This window comes from Thermobia domestica, chromosome 5 (genome assembly GCF_964235325.1).
Source record: "Thermobia domestica chromosome 5, izTheDome1.hap1.1, whole genome shotgun sequence".
NCBI lineage: Eukaryota > Metazoa > Arthropoda > Insecta > Zygentoma > Lepismatidae > Thermobia > Thermobia domestica.
In genome coordinates, this window is record NC_137458.1 from 283,812,625 (window position 1) to 283,832,454 (window position 19,830).

At 36.9% G+C, this 19,830-nt stretch overlaps 1 protein-coding gene across 1 annotated transcript in view; it reads right to left on the reverse strand.

Moving 5' to 3' along the window:
• Nucleotides 1-19,830, reverse strand: part of LOC145684886 (uncharacterized) — an 80,465-nt gene that overhangs the window by 27,132 nt on the left and 33,503 nt on the right. Inside the window, exon 4 of the mRNA XM_081757239.1 lies at nucleotides 1,363-1,445. Within this exon, the coding sequence (XP_081613365.1) occupies nucleotides 1,363-1,445 (83 nt within the window). The remainder of the gene's footprint in view (nucleotides 1-1,362; nucleotides 1,446-19,830) is intronic.

The following is a 19,830-nucleotide window of genomic DNA, read 5'->3' on the forward strand; positions in this document are numbered from 1 at the left end:
AACTGTTTCAATCACAAATGCAATACTAGGAATGCTATAATACATGAACTATAAAAATAATTCCTAACACGAGGGGCAGTAAAATAAATAAGGTATAAAACGTAGATAATGTTACCCACATAAAATTGATTCAAAACTGTGTTCCTCCTTAAGATCATTGTTCTCAAATAAAAGACGTAAATTTTGAAGTTGACCACGCAGTTTTCCGATCGAAAGGTGAAGTTGACAAGATTTGTAACTTGCAGGATATAGTTCAGTTTTAATTCTGCTACAAATAATTTTCTTGAAGCTATAATATAAATTCGAAATGTTTCGTCAAATTGGACTTAGAAAACCCTCACTACATGTTTGATTCCCAACTTAAATGAGGAAAGTTTGAAACTACATTTAAATACTTCCCTCAGCAGAAGCCAGGTAAGACATCGAAATTATTTTGTAATGTGCTTATTATGATTTGTTATTGAGCTGGCGGAACTGGAAGTTCGTATTAATGTATAGAACTTTCACAAACAAAAATGATGATAACTCGTGTACACGATTAATTCAAGACTGCAGCCACATACTACATTACTTAGTCAACAATTGAGTTTCACGAAAGAAGTACGAAATATATAACGCGAACAAATTCAGAATTTTATGTTGTACTTTCGGCTTGCCAGGGAAATCTCCCTGCCAAGGAATGTTGAGCATTCCAGATGTGATAGTCGTGGGAGAAACTACAAGATAAACTAGTGGCTGGGCAAATTTTCATATTGTCACACATGGATTCTCTGCATTGTATTTTGAGAACATTTGGTCATGTAACACAACTGCACTGTGTTGCGACAATTTCTTGTAGGCAAGTGTCCAATGCATTTAATGAGTATAGTTCTGTAATGAAACGCATTGAATGTCTTGCATTTACAGACATTTAAATCGTGGCCTACAAAACTTTAGCAACGACAAAGATTACCAAGGACATTTCAGATAATATTGAAAACGGTGTTAGGCATTGAACACGATCAAACTAGTTTTCTGTGAGTTTAAATCCCAACATATCCATTATCATAAGAAATGAAAATCCTTTACGGGAGAACTCCGTGAGTATTCCGTACAATCAGATAACTTTGATGGCTACCCCTGCTGGCTGCTGTCAATTTAAGATAGACCTTGAGTTTAATCTTTATTAAAAAACAAACGGAGTAGCTCATCCGCAGTACCGTGGGAATCTTTCCGAGGGTCATCGTACACCGTTTTCATAAGAAAAGAAAAAAGTGTTGGTTTGTTGAAATTGATTTTGTAAGCGTAATCAAACTATTCTTGATATTTCCCTTAGCGTATTTCGTTTTGGAAATCATTCAAATTTTTAAGAGCATATCTTACCTTATATACTCCTAAGAGGAAAAGAAAACCAGCGACCGGAACAGATACCACTCCGAAGAGAAATCCATAGATTGTAGAATACACTGTAAAAGATAAGAGTTTCGAGAAACGGCTATGATATCAAGAAATACGAAGACAATTTTATTGAAAAAAGTGGATCGCAGCTGTAGCTTATGCATTTTGTACTGACATGATATAGGAAAAAATTGCGAGAGAGAGGAAAGGAAGGTTGTATCGTTTACTGGGCATTACATATGACAAAAATAATACAGAAGTTGAACAATTCAAAGAATGTTCTTGCCACATGAGTCCCAGCGAATACCGAGTTAATGGTTCCACTGCCATAGAGGTTCATTATGTCAAATATTTCACGTCCCAAGGCAGTGGAGAAACGTACACATAAATTTTCAGAAGTTAGCACAAAAATTGGTTTCGGTTCTACGGGTGAGATTTAACTCGGGCACTACCGCAATTTCCCATATTGACAGTGGTCTCGGTGGAAAGTATCAGTTAATACAGTTACAGGTAGCCTATCTCTAGTCAGTTTCTTTGATTCTTCAGAAGGATATGATGATGATGATTTGTACGTGTTCATTTCTTTTAGGTCTAGTACAAAATGTGCCAAGTTTGAAGAAAATCGCATAAAGAGAAACTCTTGCGAAACTATATCCTTTACACTTTCACTTTTTGAACTTGATGGGTTTTTGCCCTAGTCAGCAGTTTAACTTTTACCATGTTTGCACTTTGGGGATTTGGATGCCCCTATTAAAATTAATTGGTTTTGAAGCTTTATATGCTGCCTTAGAACACTTGATCGCACTACGATTTATTTTATGAACATTGAGGTAATTCTACACTTTTAGCAGTAGTATACTTATAAATTAGTATAATTGTTATTTCATAAAGTTTACTTTGTCTCAGTGAAGATATTGGATAACCTATGGACAAGTAAGGACTTATAAATATCTTTATCACATTTCTCGTAGGTGATGCGTTATGCTGGTGAATTACTAGTAGTACACATTAAATTTATGCACACTTTTATCGGTCGCTAGCAATCCCTTTTTCAATCAAACCTGTTCTCCATTTTATGATTTGCCTTAAGAAATCTTAAGCGCAACAGTTACGAGACTCATCTAATACAGCGTAGCTAGCTGCCAATAAGGTTACACTCGGGTATTTCTCCACCTAAGCCAGTATCCGAATGAGTGCACTCTACTTACTTACCATACCCTATTAGCTATTTTGTGTTTATTGTGCTCATCATCATGGCTACTGGACTTGGGAACCTCCGCTCCCTCAGCATCCGCCGAGAATCGAAGGGAAAGTTAAGCTGATCGTAGTTCATCAGAAACACCCTCAGTCACATAAACCAAAGAGCCATCACACTCTCAGCGTATCATCCACTGACTCCGACTCATCTAATCATATAAACGTTGAAACTTCTGCATTTACTTCTCTTAAACCACCTGCTCATTCATTTCTACTCACCAATTGTGATCCTTAGTATTTGGACCTGAAGAAACTGTATCAACGCATTAACAAATACATCTCACGGACAAGTATCACAGAAATCATCTACACCCGGAAAGGCATCATTATTAAAACGTCAGATGATAAATTCGCATCCACAATTATCAACACCTATTCCTATGAAATCTTTGGGAAAAAAGCTTTTATTTCCCAACTCAATGCTTAATCAGCCAATCAACCATCGCCGCCACGCAAAGAACTTCCATTATCTGTTGTCATCCGAGGAGTTGACCCATTATTCTCTGATAAGATTTCGCTCAGGAACTCCAACATGATGGACTTTCTATAATCAAATTCAAAAACGCTCAAGGAAACGCATACATGTTGCGTATTTTAACGAAATCACACGACACCATCGATTCTCTGTTATTAAACCTACTACCATCCTATTCATCCACTACCAGAACATATAGTTATTACATTATATTTTACACAATTAACCCGTAAGTACTATGGACCGTCTCTCAGACCGCAACGACTTTTCATATCATTATATTTTCCACAGTCACTACTACAAGTGGATCTTTTCGTCTACCTTCCTGTCTAGCAAATGGTTACGCATTGTGAAGTTCGTGTTATAATTGATCCCCTGTGCGCGGCGCTGGAGGTGTCAAGCGGTCTCACAGACGTACTATAGTAGTTACGTGAGTATATTGCTCATCAGTTGTCTTTCGTTATCTACTGATTATTAGCAGTTTTGTGTCTTACCGTGTGGCACGTCTTGCACCACACACCAATTAATGACCCAGAGACTGGAAAACCTGAGATAATCACATTTTATAACATGAGTAAAGGCGGAGTGGATACTCTAGACAAAAATGTACAGATTACACATCAAGTCGTCGAACAAGACGATAGCCATTGACAATTTTCTTTATGCTAGTGGATGTTGCGTGTGGTATCAATGCGTATGTCTTGCATCAAGTCTACTCTAAGTCCGCAGTGATGACAAGACTTGATTTCATGAAAACGTTGGCAAAAGGACTTGTTAGGCCTCACATAGAACGTAGATTGTTCATCGGACATCTGCCACGAGAGCTGAGTTTTTCAATGAAGAGCATACTACAGCTTGAAAGTGAGTTTCCCACCATCGCACATAAGGAGTTGAAAAGGAAAACATAGTCTTCTGCCAACCGAGTTGTAAGCGGAAAGCACAGATATTCATTCGAGTGAGCGGTGTGGGGTACCGATTTCCTTGCAGTGCAGAAAAATAAGATATAAATGCTTATCTGAAGGAAGTGCAAGCTGTCAGAAAAGTTAGTGTGGTACTTTCTTTACCGGCTAAACGTATTTTGTTTACTTTCTCCATCATATAAAAATTAAAAATAAGTTTTATTCATTACCTTTTCACTACAAAAAATGTAAGAGTACAACTATAACAGTACCTTCCTGTAAGTTTTAAAAAGATAAAATTCCATGTTTTTCTCCGTTTTTACTCTATTTTTTATTCTCTGTGCATCTATAAGAACAGTGTATTTTAAATTAGTGTTATTTTTGGCTACATAGAAACGGAAAAAATGTATATTTCAACAATTACAATTTTAGAATAACAATGAAAGCATTGTTGCAAATTTTGACTATGTTCTCTTTCTCATTCTCTTAAATATGTATAAAATTCTTTTTTTACATTGTGAAATTACTATGTTTTACTTTTCTATAAGCAACTATGATATGTAGGATATCATTTAAAAAATATACAATGAAACTACTATTCAGAAAATCTGAAACAACAATGCGGTCTGACAGACCGTTCCATAGTAATTACGTGATTATTTTCGTCCATAGTACTTAAGGGTTAACATCAAAGTTGCGACAATATGTAACCGTCCTGGCCATTCTCTTCCGTATACAGTTTATTCAAAATATTTCTGGCAAATATCGCAATTACATATTTCTAGCTAATCTCAATTTTCACAGTTGCGCTCATCGTCAGTAACAATATTTCCGCAACTAGCTTATAACGCATAGTTCCGGCCTCTTTTATCCATTGCGCAAGCCTACACGACCTTGTAGGAATAAAATCCGGATGTTGTCATCACTTCTCTTAATTTAAAGACTTGCTGCACGGTAGATGTCCTTGATCGTCTCGGATGTGCCAATACTTTTGACCATCACAACTCCATGTTCTGTGTCTCTTGCTACTCCTTCACCCACTAGCTCTTATCCCATGTTCAAAAAAGCCAACTGGAACATTTGTCGCACTTTGCTTCAATCAGTTAGAAAATGTTCTGGAACCTTATACAGAAGATAACCTTCATGCAGCATTGGTTACTATTACTGTTGCCATCCACAATGCCTCTTCGCAAAATGTATTGCGCTTTGCATCGCCCATGCTTACAAAACCTTTTTCCCCCTCAATATCTTACACTCATCAAACGTTCCCGGGCACATGATCGAAACTTCACTCGCACTTGTAACCTTGAGTCTCTCCGTCTCCACGCTGCATGCAATGATCGTTTCACCACCATTCGTCCTACAAAGTACTGAAAGAGATTCCACCAACTCACTCGCCGCACATCTCACACATCTTATCATCTCTTAGATATAGACGAACCACTTCCTGACGATTGAGCTAAAGAAAACACTTTTGCTCATTATCTTCAAGGAATTATTACTACACTTTCACAAGATCCGTCAGTTCGCCGTCATTCAGTAGATAATTTAAATTTTGATCCCGGATCTTCAACCCAATTTCAATCATTATTTACCAGGTAACAATCTTCTCTTAGCTCCTATTACGGTGGGAGATATGCGCAGGACAGTCGCCAGCAAACGCATCTTCGCTACAAGTACTGACTGTATTTCCTACTGCCGTGTTAAACAGGCTCCGTATATTTTCCTTCATTTACTTGCCCTATCTATTCGTTTGTTTTACGCACGCCTTTTATACCGACTCATTGGGAATCATCGATCACTCTCATGTTTCCCAAACCAAACAAACCTTCCGATGCTGTCTTTTCATTTCCGAATGTTCAGCCAAATATTTTACGCACAATTGTGCATATGTCCATAGGCACATAATTAAGGAGTATAGTCTGTAAGGAAAGTAAATGTACACCTATTTTTCGAGTCTGGCATTCCTGCACTCCATCCATGGAGAGAATGAGAATTAAATCAATCAAATGTTTACTCGGGAGCAAGAAGAAAAGTCTTATCTGAATAAGACAATGCAGAGGGGCACAAGCTGTGAATACGAATAGTGCATAGTGTAAATAAAGGACGTCACCGAAAGAGAAGGCCAGAAAGAGTTGCTAAACGGGGAAAAAAGAATAAAAATTGTCGAAGAGGGAACATAAAGCACAAATAGAACAAATACGCCAACATCTATACGTTCACCACACTATGATCTTGGTGTAGTGGTTAACGTGCTGGCTTACAAATTCAAAGGACGCGAGTTCGAATCCCCGGAAAGGACATTTTTTTAAAAATTGTTTGTTAATAATACATACAGCTCATGAGAGATGGTAAAAGAGATCGTATTTAGTCTTTCGTATCAATTATTATCGGTAATGTTTAGTACTGATAATACGTTTTTTTCTTTCCGTATTGCTTTTATCCTTGTCTTCGAAAGAGAAGAATATCCGAACAAATGCCACCAAAATTCCTCTTATTTTGAATGTAAAAGCCATTTGCAATTAGTAAAGAATAAAAATTGAACGTTCCGACGTAGCTGCAAAAAGTAAAGAAAACATGGAAGTGGAGGGGTTTGAAATCCATACTCATGGTTATTAAAAATACAATCACTATATGCCTTAAACGTCTGGACCATTTTTCTACGTTAACTACTAACAGGCTTGTGTTTTGGTTAGACTGGCCATTACGTTTTGCAAAGAGGCACGGTTTAGCTCTGACGCAGCACAGGTTGGAGAAGGGAGAAGGATGATAGGCACTTTCTCTCTCTCTCTCTCTCTCTCTCTCTGTCTCCTTCTGTGTCTATCTATCTATCTATTTGTGTGTGTGTATATATATAATGATATTTGTGAATGTCATAACCACCGTAATTTTCAGCGGATTGAGACGAAACTTTGCTCAAACATTGCTTGTTGAAATATCTTGAGTAAGTTCGTTAACCAGAATAATCTGATGAAAATGTTCAAAGTGGTGGCCCTTCAAACTCGCAAAAATCTCCAGGGAAACCAAATTTCGCCCATAAATGGGTATTCACAAAGTTTGAGTAACTTTTCCTCTTTTACTAAAATATTTGTGTGCAGGGACTTATTCTCTTTTCTTGAAATATTGGACCCGATTAATCACCTAGAGAAGTTTCACGCCGTTTCGCTACGGTCAGGCATTTTCTCTTGCAAGGGGGATATTTTCCTATCGGAACAAGATGATTGTAGTGAGGATATGAAGTTACACATTGAAAGTGAAGTAACTTGTGAAATGTGTTATTTGAAAGAATAATATAATAAATGTTCTTTTCCCTAACACAGAGAATTGTAAATCATGTTTTTCGAGTTCGTGAGCGTGAGTGGCGAGGAGAGTTACTTGTTTTACTTTTTAGTAACACATTGCATTGCAAATAGTGGTAGACGACATTAGTGGTAAGTAAAATATTAATATTAATAATAATAATAATAATAATAATAATAATAATAATAATAATAATAATAATAATAGTAATACTATAGAATATAAATTTCTTATGAGGACAGATTGTATTAAAATCTATAAATGCGCTCCTAGCGTTAGGCAAAAGTTACAAAATTGTCGGGATTGGAGAGAAGTGTGAGGATCATTAGGACATACTCTTTGCATACGTTCGTACAACTAGCTACATTTTAAAAGGAAAGTTTTCATGCAAATTTCATGTAGAAAGTAGGGGTACGGAAGTCACAAAAGCCCTAAGAAACTTTGATTTAAATAATGGTTATAGCGGATAAGCTACAGAAGATGTCGATGATGAGAATGAAAGAAATTTTCGAATAAAGAAAGTGGGAGGAAGCGCAATCCGGAGAAAACATACACACATGGTGTTTGTTCAGCACAATGCCGACTAGGCAGGAACTGCGTGGAACAGGGTAAACCATTCAATTCACAACACGTCAGTAATAATGTTAATGATAATAATAATAATAATAATAATAATAATAATAATAATAATAATAATAATAATAATAATAATAATAATAATATCAAAAGTCCTAAAATTGCCCTAAAATTTGGCAAACATACTTAAAAGTAAAGATTTCGGGAAAAGGGTTCCGCACCTTAAAGAGACATCTCTGCAACTACAAAAATTTTAAATTAGAGCGTTCCACTAAAGTTTCATGTAGAAAGTATTCTTTTGTATGTTTTAAGGAAAATAACGGTAATAAAAATAACCGGGAGGAAGCGCAATCCGGAGAAAACATACACACATGGTGTTTGTTCAGCACAATGCCGACTAGGCAGGAACTGCGTGGAACAGGGTAAACCATTCAATTCACAACACGTCAGTAATAATGATAATGATAATAATAATAATAATAATAATAATAATAATATCAAAAGTCCTAAAATTGCCCTAAAATTTGGCAAACATACTTAAAAGTAAAGATTTCGGGAAAAGGGTTCCGCACCTTAAAGAGACATCTCTGCAACTACAAAAATTTTAAATTAGAGCGTTCCACTAAAGTTTCATGTAGAAAGTATTCTTTTGTATGTTTTAAGGAAAATAACGGTAATAAAAATAACTCAATATCACGCAACAGTAAGGCATAAAATAAACTAATTTTTAGGATATGCAGAGGTAAATATAAAACCTTTGCTACAAAAATAACTACACAGACCACAATTCAATGAGCTATGAAGTAAAAAGTAACGAAGTAGCCTATGTGATTCAGTCTACAGAGCAACTGTTACTTAAATAATGAACATACACTATTTCGAGAATCAATACAAGACAAGACATGTTTACGATACTTTTCGTCTCGTCTGAATTCTCGTCTCCACAGCGAGATGATAATTTGAGTTAGCTTTGTCCCGCCTAGAATGCAAAATGTTAATTCTCTTTATTTTGTTTGTTTTAGAAACGAGATGAGAAATTCCTCTTCTCGTGGACAATATTAAACAAAACCGAAATATTATTTCCATATGTCACGTTTCTGCTTGTAATTGTATGACCTGAGGCATAATTAGCTCCTAGCTTTTAATCTTCTACGAGATATTAATGATTATTATTAGTTTATTATTATTACTATTAATATTCTTGAAGATTTGACAGTTCAAGTATTGAAACATCCGAGTATTCAAATATCTCAATATAATAAAACGTACAGTATATCATCGCCGATCAATCGTCATCAAAAATCTTAAAGTAAAAAAAATGTGCGACGTGGATTCGAACATGCACCTTGACCACTGAACCGCGATCGCTACGCGGTAAAGGATTCGTCTTTAGTCTGGTTACGTTAGGTTTCTTTGCCTCCGCTTGCAAATGTGTATGTTATATTTCTTCGATTCAAAATGTCTTTCGTATTTCTTTTATGATGATATAAGTGAATAATCTTCGGCAAATTTTATATTAATAACTTGAGTTGTTCTTAAACCGTTGGTTCACAAGTTTGTTTTTTCTTCTCACAAAACTACAAATATGACAGATTGAATTCTCATACTCTCCATTTCTTTAAAAGCAGTCGCCATTACCTAGTCAAAGACTTATTTCCGCCACGATTACATATTAACCAAAATAAATTCATTTTTCGTAAGCGGAACTTTGTTTCCGGATATCGGAAAATTATGGAATTCAGTTAAACTTCGGTATTCAGAAAAAATCATGGATTTCAAACCCCTCCACTTCCATGTTTTCTTTACTTTTTGCAGCTACGTCGGAACGTTCAATTTTTATTTTTTACTAATTGCAAATGGCTTTTACATTCAAAATAAGAGGAATTTTGGTGGCATTTTTTCAGATATTCTTCTCTTTCGAAGACAAGGATAAAAGCAATACACAAAGAAAAAACGTATTATCAGCACTAAACATTACCAATAATAATTGATACGAAAGACCAAATACAACCTCTTTTATCATCTCTCATGAGCTATGTATTATTAACAAAAATTTAAAAAAAAGAATTCCTTTCCGGGGATTTGAACTCGCGTCATTGGAATTTGTAAGCCAGCACCTTAACCACTACACAAAGATCATTGCTTCCTGAACGTTTAGTTCTCGGCGTATTTGTTCTATTTGTGTTTTATGTTCCCTCTTCGACAATTTTTACTCTTTTTTCTCCGTTTAGCAGCTGTTTCTGGCTTCCTCTTTCGGTGTCGTCCTTTATTTACATTATGCACTATTCGTATTCACAGCTTGTGCCCCTCTGCATTGTCTTATTCAGATAAGACTTTTCTTCTTGCTCCCGAGTAAACATTTGATTGATTCAATTCTCATACTCTCCATGGATGGAGCGCAGGAATGCCAGACTCATGAAGCAGGTGCACATTTACTTTCCTCACAGACTGTACAATGTAGAAATTTCAAGTTCTATCCGTGAAGAATACCTGATGTATGTTCAAGGGGAAGACCCACTTTGTGTTAGTCGAGAATGCAAAATATGTAAAGTGAGAAAGATATAACTGAAGCATTTCTCTAGTTTGTTATTTTATCAGGTCGTTGGGATGAAATTCTTTATGTAAAAGCATATCTAAAGATAAATTCGTTGAAGATGGAAGACAGATTGTTCTTTGGTTATTGAAGCAGATTTACTGTTACTGTGAGCTGTTATTCATAACCATCGAGCTTCGGCCTTTTGTGAGTACACATGGCAAAAATGCTACATCCCAAGAGTTTAGACTTACCTAGCTCCTTACTGAGTTTATATCTATCCTTTTAGCTGAAAGTAATACATACACCAATCCTCAGAAAACCCCTATCGCCAAATATTTAGCGCAAGATTTTTGTTCAGCTGTATCAGGTAGAATATAGTTGATGTCAAAATATATGCTCCTAGGTGCAAACTGTAGAGGTCACTGCTCTTCATATCGACAAACATTAGATTTAGAAAGAGGAATGTTTGTTTGTGTTGTCCAAAGCGGTGATGACCTCCAGCCATCAGTCTTAAACGATTCATCTGTGCTTTTCCCGTTTTGATGAGATAATTTCTGAGGATTTGGGTCCATATAACTTCTAGTTGAAAGGGTCGATATGAACTGCATGAGGAGTTGAGATACATCTGCGCTTTTAAAAGTAGCATTCCCTCCGTGGGCGGCCAGGATGGAACTTACATGGTGGTAATTAAGAACAGCTTACATAAACAGTAAAGCTGCTTCAGTAACAAAATATTTACTGACATGTCTGAGCGGAATGCGCCTTCAAAGAATAAAGTTTTAGGTATGTTTCTTGCATAAATAATTTTACCTCGACGATCTGGTAAAATAACAAACTGTAGGATAGGTGAGGAATGTTTCAGTAATTTCTCTCTCAGTTTACACATTTTACGTTCCTGATTAACACTGTTTGTGTTTTCTTGAGCATACATTATCGGATTAATTATGTCTGCTGGACATGTGCATAAATCGGCATAAAATGATTCCTTACGTGGACTATAAGCATTTTTTTAATGTTTCTGTTTTACTAGGTTTAGGATTAGGGTTAGGAATAAGATTCCTGGGCTGTCAGCACCAAAGGTCATTTAGTCCGTCACGTGATGTAAGTCGTGATGTCCATCGGTGAGCACACTATCCGATGAAAAGGAAAGAAGCGGCCTGTGACCATTACATTAGAAATCATCCAGGCATTTGTCTGTTGTGAATGGGGGAAACTCAAGTTATTACACTTGTTCGACCGAGTGTCCCCACCGGGAAAAGAACCTGGGACATCTCACACCAAAGTCTAGAGAGTTAGCGACTATGCCTCGCGGGGTTACTTCACTAGGTTTGTGTCCAGTCTCTTCCTGTATAGTTCTGTGCTACCTCATTTCGGCTGCTATAAGATCGATATTTCGAATCTGTAACAGTAGTAGTTTATGTTCGTTTCAAATAAGTGCTTCTTTTATGACACGTTCAGCAATTCTAGTGATATATGTCACCAGCGATTCCCATAACTCACCCGTCCACTTTTTCGTGATCTCCATTCCTGTATCTAGCGGCAAATTACGCACTCCTCGTTAAACAGGATGCCGGCCACATTGTCGTGCAGCAGTATGCTTCAAATATGGTGAATTATCTACAAAGATTTTACAAATTTTACTCTCCACATGATTCAGCAGACTGACTTAAGAATCGCAGTAATTTTGGAAACTATCGTAGTCCCAGAGATAGAACGTTTTCGTTCGTGTCGTGTTATGTAAGAATTTAGATGCAACTTGACGTGAAGCGGTGCAATTTTCCAGTGCCACAGTCTTGTTGCAGCTCTTTGACTTGACAGATTTTATGGAAGCGTTTTAGATGAAATTTCTTAACCTCATGCCAGTTTTGTTTTGTGGGTAGTATATTGCACACATTTTTCTATTTTCACAACAGCAAACCCTTTTCTTGCTGAAATTGTCGTCTATCTGACTGGCTTCTTTTTTTGTCATTTTTGTTCAGAATAATTAAGGTGACGTGAATTTAACGGGAAATACGCTACTATTATCAACGTACAAAGAAACAAAAACACAAAGAATGTAAGAGGTTGTTTGGTATCATGGCAATTGAAAAACTACGTATTAAATATTATAGTATGTGTTATTATTTGTGTGGATATGCAATAGGAATACACACACTATAACTACCTTTGAGAACTCTGGCAACTTCATATATCGGCAGACATATTTTGAAGTTGTATAAACTCTATAACACCAGAGCACCAAGCATTTTCAATGTAAAAGGGCAATAATAAAATTATTGGTTTGAAATATTTTTTCTATTATGCCATGGACCAAACAAATATGAGACTTTCTTGAAGGATTTCTCGGTACTGGGAATCTATCGTAATATAACGAATGAGAAAAAGCTACTAGAATAACTTATATAACTCCTTTTCGATAAAAAAAAAAAATGAAACGGAACATTGATACAAAGTCATACTTATACTTCTATGAAAATCATTTGATGGATCAACAAGAAGTTTTCAGTTTAAGGTGAACATAAAATAGGAGACAAGAATCCATTTTATTATTCACCAAGCTTACCGTGCTATGAAGTACTTGGTAAAAGACTCTTGAAAAGATATACTTTTAGGGAAATTTTGTTAAATATTCCATAATTATTTTTCATGGAAAAGTCACGTTCATGACAAACTAAAGTCTATACTCTTACAGATCGATCGATGTATAACTTGTTCCAGTGTTGCACTAACAACCTGATCTACGGGAATTTGAAGAGTCCCCTTGATTGCTCTGAAAATAGACGGTTGTTAATAGGTTAAGGGTCCTAAAACCCAGATATGTGTTCACCAACAACTAGTTTTTGATTCTGAGGACTTTAAGGAACATTGCTAATATAGTGGCGAAAATTGCTCAATGGGGAGGGGGAGTAATAAAACATTTCGCCCACGGTCCATAACTTACTGTGCAGATTTTCCTAGAAATATTACTACTTATATTAACTCCAAATGCTGACCGTGATTGCAGGCTACTTGCATTATGAATGAGTTACTTGGACCAATACTAAAAACTCAAATAAACTCCCATATACAATGCACTGTTGAGTGAATTCAGAGTTAGATCCGTTAGATGGGATCATAATGTAGGCGTACACACGTCGAAACTAGTTCTGTGGTAGGTTACCAAGTAGCATTGGTGAGAACGGTCGTTGACGAAAAGAGTGTATTTATTGAGCTCCAAACTTTTATGTGCAGACACTATTTGCAAGCAAGTGGATTGAATTCTAAGTAAACAAGTAAGTAATTATATATAGGTTAATAAAACTACCATGGTAATCTTTCTCATATACAATAAGATGTGAGCGTAATTTTATTATTAATGAAGTGTAGTAGTAATTGCCCCACTCTGCCTAACTTTTGATTATCCTCAATGAGGGGCCCCAAGGCCAGGGGTCAATGACCTAGGGGTACTTAGGACCACCCCCTCTAAATTTTGGCAGGCGTACCTTGGCCCAACCCCTAAATTTTGGCAGGGGTACATAGAACAACCCCCCTTAAATTTTGGAAATTGAAAAATTTAAAAATTTGGTATGGTAGCCTAGGACCATAGTATGTACCTCTATCAGTATTGGGTGTCGATGTCGTTCCCTTTCATGGGTAAAAAATTGCCAAAAAGTCAAATTTCGGGGGTTTTTGACCTAATTTATCCCCTTGGATGAGGTCCTATTACCTTATATAGTTATATGGGCGTATACAGGGGTCCATTCCCTTTCATAAGACATGGGTATATTAATGCACCCCTTGAAAAATTTGGGAGGGGTACCTTGGCCCACCCCTTAAATTTTGGAAATTGCCAAATCTAAAAATTTGGTATGGTAGCCTAGGATCATAGTATGTACCTCTATCAGTATTGGGTGTCTATGTCGTTCCCTTTCATGAGTAAAAAATTGCCAAAAAGTCAAATTTCGGGGGTTTTTGACCTAATTTATCCCCTTTGATGAGGTATTATTAACCTATATGGTTATATTGACGTATACAGGGGTTCATTACCTATCATAAGACATGGGTATATTGGTGCACCCCTTTAAATTTTTGGGAGGTGTATCTTGGCCCACCCCTTCAATTTTGGAAATTGCCCAATTTAAACATTTGGTACAATAGTATAGAACCCTAGTATGTATTATTATAAATTTGGGTGGTCCACTTCGTTCCCTTTTAGGGGTACAAAATTGCCAAAAATATAAACGTAAGCAATACGTTGTACCACGTGTTTGTTCTTTTGGCCCAATTTATTTCCTTGGATGAGGTCCTATTACCTTATATGGTTATATGGTTATGTATAGGGGTCTATTCCCTATCATAAGACATGGGTATATTGGTGCACCCCTTTAAAAATTTGGCAGGAGTGCCTTGGCCCACCCCTTAAATTTGGAAATTGCCCAATTTAAACATTTGGTATAATAGTATAGAACCCTAATATAGATCACTATAAATTTCGGTGGTCTATTTCGTTCCCCTTTTAGGTGTATAAAATTGCCAAAATATAAACGTAAGCAATACGTTGTACCACGTGTTTGGTTTTGACCTAATTTATTTCCTTGGATGAGATCCTATTATCTTATATGGTTATATGGTCATGTATAGGGGTCCATCCCCTATTATAAGACATAGGTACATTTGTGCTCCCCACGGGAATGGTATCTTGGCCCACCCCTTAAGTTTAGAAATTGCCAAATTTAAACATTTGGTATCATAGTACTGGACCCTAATATATATTACTATAAATTTGGGTGGTCCACCTCGTTCTTTTTAGGGGCCATTTTGTTCAGCTTTAGGGGTGAACATGGATACCTTGGAATCGTCCCGAGTTCAATTCTTGGAAATGTTGAATTTAATGTCCCCGCGAAAACGATGGTGATGAAAAATGGTGAAAACATGAACTTCCTTGACTGAGGATTGAAGCAGGGACCTCATACACTAGAGACAAACGCTAAGCGACCGTACACGTGTGTTGATTACTATGCAATGGTCCCGAGTTTGATTCTTGGTGTTAGTTTCAGGAAATGTTACCGTTCCCTTGAAACGATGATGAAAATGAGAAAACATCATAAACTTACTTGCTTGCGGATTGAAGCAGAGACCTCACACATCAGAAAAAAAAACGCTGAGTCACCGTACTCCATTCAGTGCGAGCAGTTTTGCGTATGAAAAAAGAACATGGACAGATTATGTTACATTACTACATATTTCTGCTCGTTGTTACGCATAGAAGTTTGTTATTGTGAAATCGCAGAATCTGGTTTTACTACATCAGCATTTTTCTCAGCTGATGGACTTTTAAAGCTCAACTTTACATTTATGTCAAAGACAGTTTCATAACATATCGATGAGTGTTACATTTTTTCAATCAAGTTTAAGGAAAATGAATCACATTTTAGATGTGGTAATTTGAATGTCGTATTAAACTAACGAGTCAACGGTATGATGTCATGATCAAAATTGCGATACTAGATGTCGTAACAATTGATGTGTAAGGAGAAAACGTGAATAATGTCACAACCAATCAGATTGTTTCTTACATCACGTTTCGGCTCATGATACATGATGAAAGCTGTGTTTTCATTGGTTCTCCGTGATGTCATTGATTCATTTCCTCGTTTCTGATTGGCTGATAGTGTTGTCACTTTATAGTTGAACCGTTTCAGACCTAAATAAAATTCTTAATTTCATTTTCAAATCCTACTTCCACGAAGATCGTGAATGAACGTAGGTGTACCTCTAGTGACAGCGTGACTTTACTCCGTTCCTTGAATTTGAGGTAAGTATCAACCGTGTTTCTTAATATCAATGGAGTGCTTTTGCATGAGGTTAACATTGTTATCACTGTTTTTTATTTTAACATGAAATATTTAGCAAATGGAAGAATAACCCTCACTTACTTGACCGGAGATCCCACACATTAGAAGTAAGCACAAGAAATTTATTGATTTTGGTTTAGCGTCCTTTCAGTAGTGAGGCTAGGAATACAGCTTAATGTTGAATTTGAGCGCATACTGGGTGTTGAACCCGGGCCACATGCCACACATTAGAAGTAAGCACGAGAAATTTGTTGATTTTGGTTTAGCGTCCCTTCAGTAGTGGAGGGCTAGGAATACAGCTTAATGTTGAATCTGATCACATACTGGGTGTTGAACCCGGGCCAGATGTGCGTAACGCTAACCACTTAGCTCAGTTTCTGAAAGTTACGATTAACGTAAACAAAGAAACTACGCACGAATTTGTTCCCTACAACGTGAGACGTGGACTTGCAGTTTAATGTGGGATCTGATCTCCCGCCGAGAAACGAATTCGAGTCTTTCTTGCCTTAGCTCGAGAAAAGCAAGCGCATGAGATTTTGTTTTCGTTTCATGTTCGTTATACGTTTTAAAGTTCAGTGTCAGAGGAAAAATGCTTACTACAATGATTCTCTTAGCACGCTTAGAAAAACAATTTCATTCATTCTTTTTATCACTACAGAAAGTTAGGTCAGTTACATGTTGGTCCCGGGTTTGATTTCCAGTATGACGACAATAAAACGTTTCAGTAGTAGAACTATTTGAGATATGATAATTCTTTTAGGATTGATCGTGTAGTCATTTTGATAACGTAGTGATCTCTAAATTCAATTTTAATTCGTGCTTTTTTTTCGTTTTAGATATTTGTTTTCTTTGCCTATTCCTTTTTGCTTACCTTACCTTTTTCCTATTTGAATATGGCTACTTCTGGCTTTACTGTCTTGCGAGAAATCAATAGACATTATCGGCGTTTTAATCTTGAAGGACGAATGCTGGAAATTCAAATTAATGCTCCGGCCAGTGGCACCGATATTGTTGAATGGGTTCAGGCCTCCTTTCAACAGATGTTGGATTACTTATTGGAAAATGTTGACGAATCATCGATGGTTGGATTATCGATTTTATCTCATGATGAGAAGAACAAACCGTTTTATTTATCTTTTCGGCGTGCAAGTAATTTGACACTGGAGACTTTATGGGCTTCCTTTGATCGCATCCTTCAAAGTAACGATAGTTTTATCATGAACGAACCGTTCATTGTACATTTTCATCATGTGGATGTGCCCCGTGGATTTGGGAGAATGCGTCGAGGTCTTTTATTAAACGACGAGTTACTAAAACGCAAGACTGGCATTTTACGAGTGAAAAACACCGACAAGAAATGTTTGGCTTATGCGATTGTGATTGCTATTGGTCTAAAGAAATATAAGGATACAAATAAGAAACTGTACAGACAATATCAGAACCAGAGCAAGTGTGTCGTTCTCCCAGCCGTACATGAACTTTTGTCCAGATCATCAGTGAATTTAGATCATGGGGGATCTGTGGAAGAATTGCGACAATTGCAACGCTACTTGACCAATTATAAACTTACCGTATACACTAGCTTTTCCGGAGAAGAAATTCTGTATGAAGGGCCGGGTGGCGAAGACAAAATTCCAATCAATTTAATGTGCATCAATTCACATTATGATATCATCATATCATTAACGTCGGTTTTTTCTACTAAGTACTATTGTGCTGCATGCCACAAAAAATATGAACATCGCACTGCACACGTCAAGAACTGTTCGGCCATGTGTGAGAAATGTTTGCAGAAACTACCATGCAGTAAAACCAATACGGAGAAACAGTGTTCAGAATGCAATCGTGAATTTTATGGTGAAACATGCTATACAAATCATCTGACTGTACCATACCATAAAGGCCAGCCAATATGCAAGATGGTAAAACAGTGTTCCAAATGTCTACGCATTTATTCGTTTGTCCATACAGGGGAAAGAAAACATCATTGTACAGATTATTTTTGTAATGTGTGCCATAAACACGTTACGTCTACTCACCAATGCTACATGAAGCCTGATACAACTCAATTAAAACCTGGAGTTCCATCAGTGTTACATGCCAAGAAGGCTATGATTGTTTTCTATGATATCGAAGCCACAGAGGATACTTTCTTCGATGAAGACACGTTTATTCATAAGCCCAATTTACTGGTGGCCCAACAAGTATGTTACAACTGTGTTCAAGAGGAAGATATACATCATCCGTGTGAAGTTTGTGGACAGCGGGAACATATTTTTCAAGATGATCCGATCAATGCCTTTCTTGCGTATTTACGTCAACCACGACCCCACATCAAACTTATTGTATCTTTGGCACATAACTTTAAGGGATATGATGGTCATTTTATTCTTAAATCTTTAGTGGAAGAACATGAATTGAAACCTACTTTGATCTTGAACGGAGCAAAAATTTTAAGCATGAAAGTGAATCACTTATCGTTTATTGACTCCTTAAATTTCATGCCAATGGCTTTAAGTAAATTATCCAAGGCATTTCATTTACCAGCGACCAAAGGATATTTTCCACACTTTTTTAATACTGCTGCAAATCAAGCGTATGTGGGAAAATTACCGGACATCCATTATTATGGTGCAGATGAAATGAAAGTGGATGAACGAGAAAAATTCATGACATGGTATAACGAACACCAGAACGATACGTTTATTTTCCAAGAAGAATTGGTGAACTATTGTGTCCAGGACGTCAACGTACTTCGAATGGCTTGTATATCTTTCATGACCACTTTTGAACAAGAAACTCACGTCAATCCTTTCCTGGAGGCTATCACTTTGGCGAGTGCGTGCAATTTAGTATTTTGACGAAATTTCTTAAAACCCAATACTATTAGCATTCTCCCTGCACGAGGATATCGTCACAGAAACAATCAGTCACGGATTGCTTTGCAGTGGCTTGCCTACATGGAAGAAAAAGAGGGCCATCCAATTCTACATGCTGCGAGAGGAAAAGAAGTTTATGTTGCTGGTTTTCATCTGGACGGCTACTACCAAGATCCCGACACTAAAGAGGAACACGTGTATGAGCATGCCGGCTGTTTTTATCATGGCTGTCCTCTATGTGTCCCTACAGGCCGTGATCAGCCCATTTATGAGAACTCCGAAGAAACGATGAACTATCGCTACGAGAGAACACAGCGTAAAATGAAGTTATTACGATCCATGGGATATAAAGTACATGAAATGTGGGAATGTGAATTTCGTCAAGTGTTAAAATCCAATCCAGCATTGGCCTCTTCTTTAAGCACACATCCTTATATGAATAAGACACCATTAAATCCAAGAGACAGCTTCTATGGTGGCCGTGTTAATGCCATTAAATTGTATCACGTCGCAAATGAAAATGAAGACGAAGAAATAAAATTCTTGGATATCGTTTCCCTGTATCCTTATGTGAATAAATGTGGACGGTATCCAATAGGGCATCCACGAATATATCTACAGGGAGATCCAGAAATGCCCGACATTCAAGATGTCAACGGATTGGTCAAGTTGAAGATTTTGCCTAGCAGAAATGCGT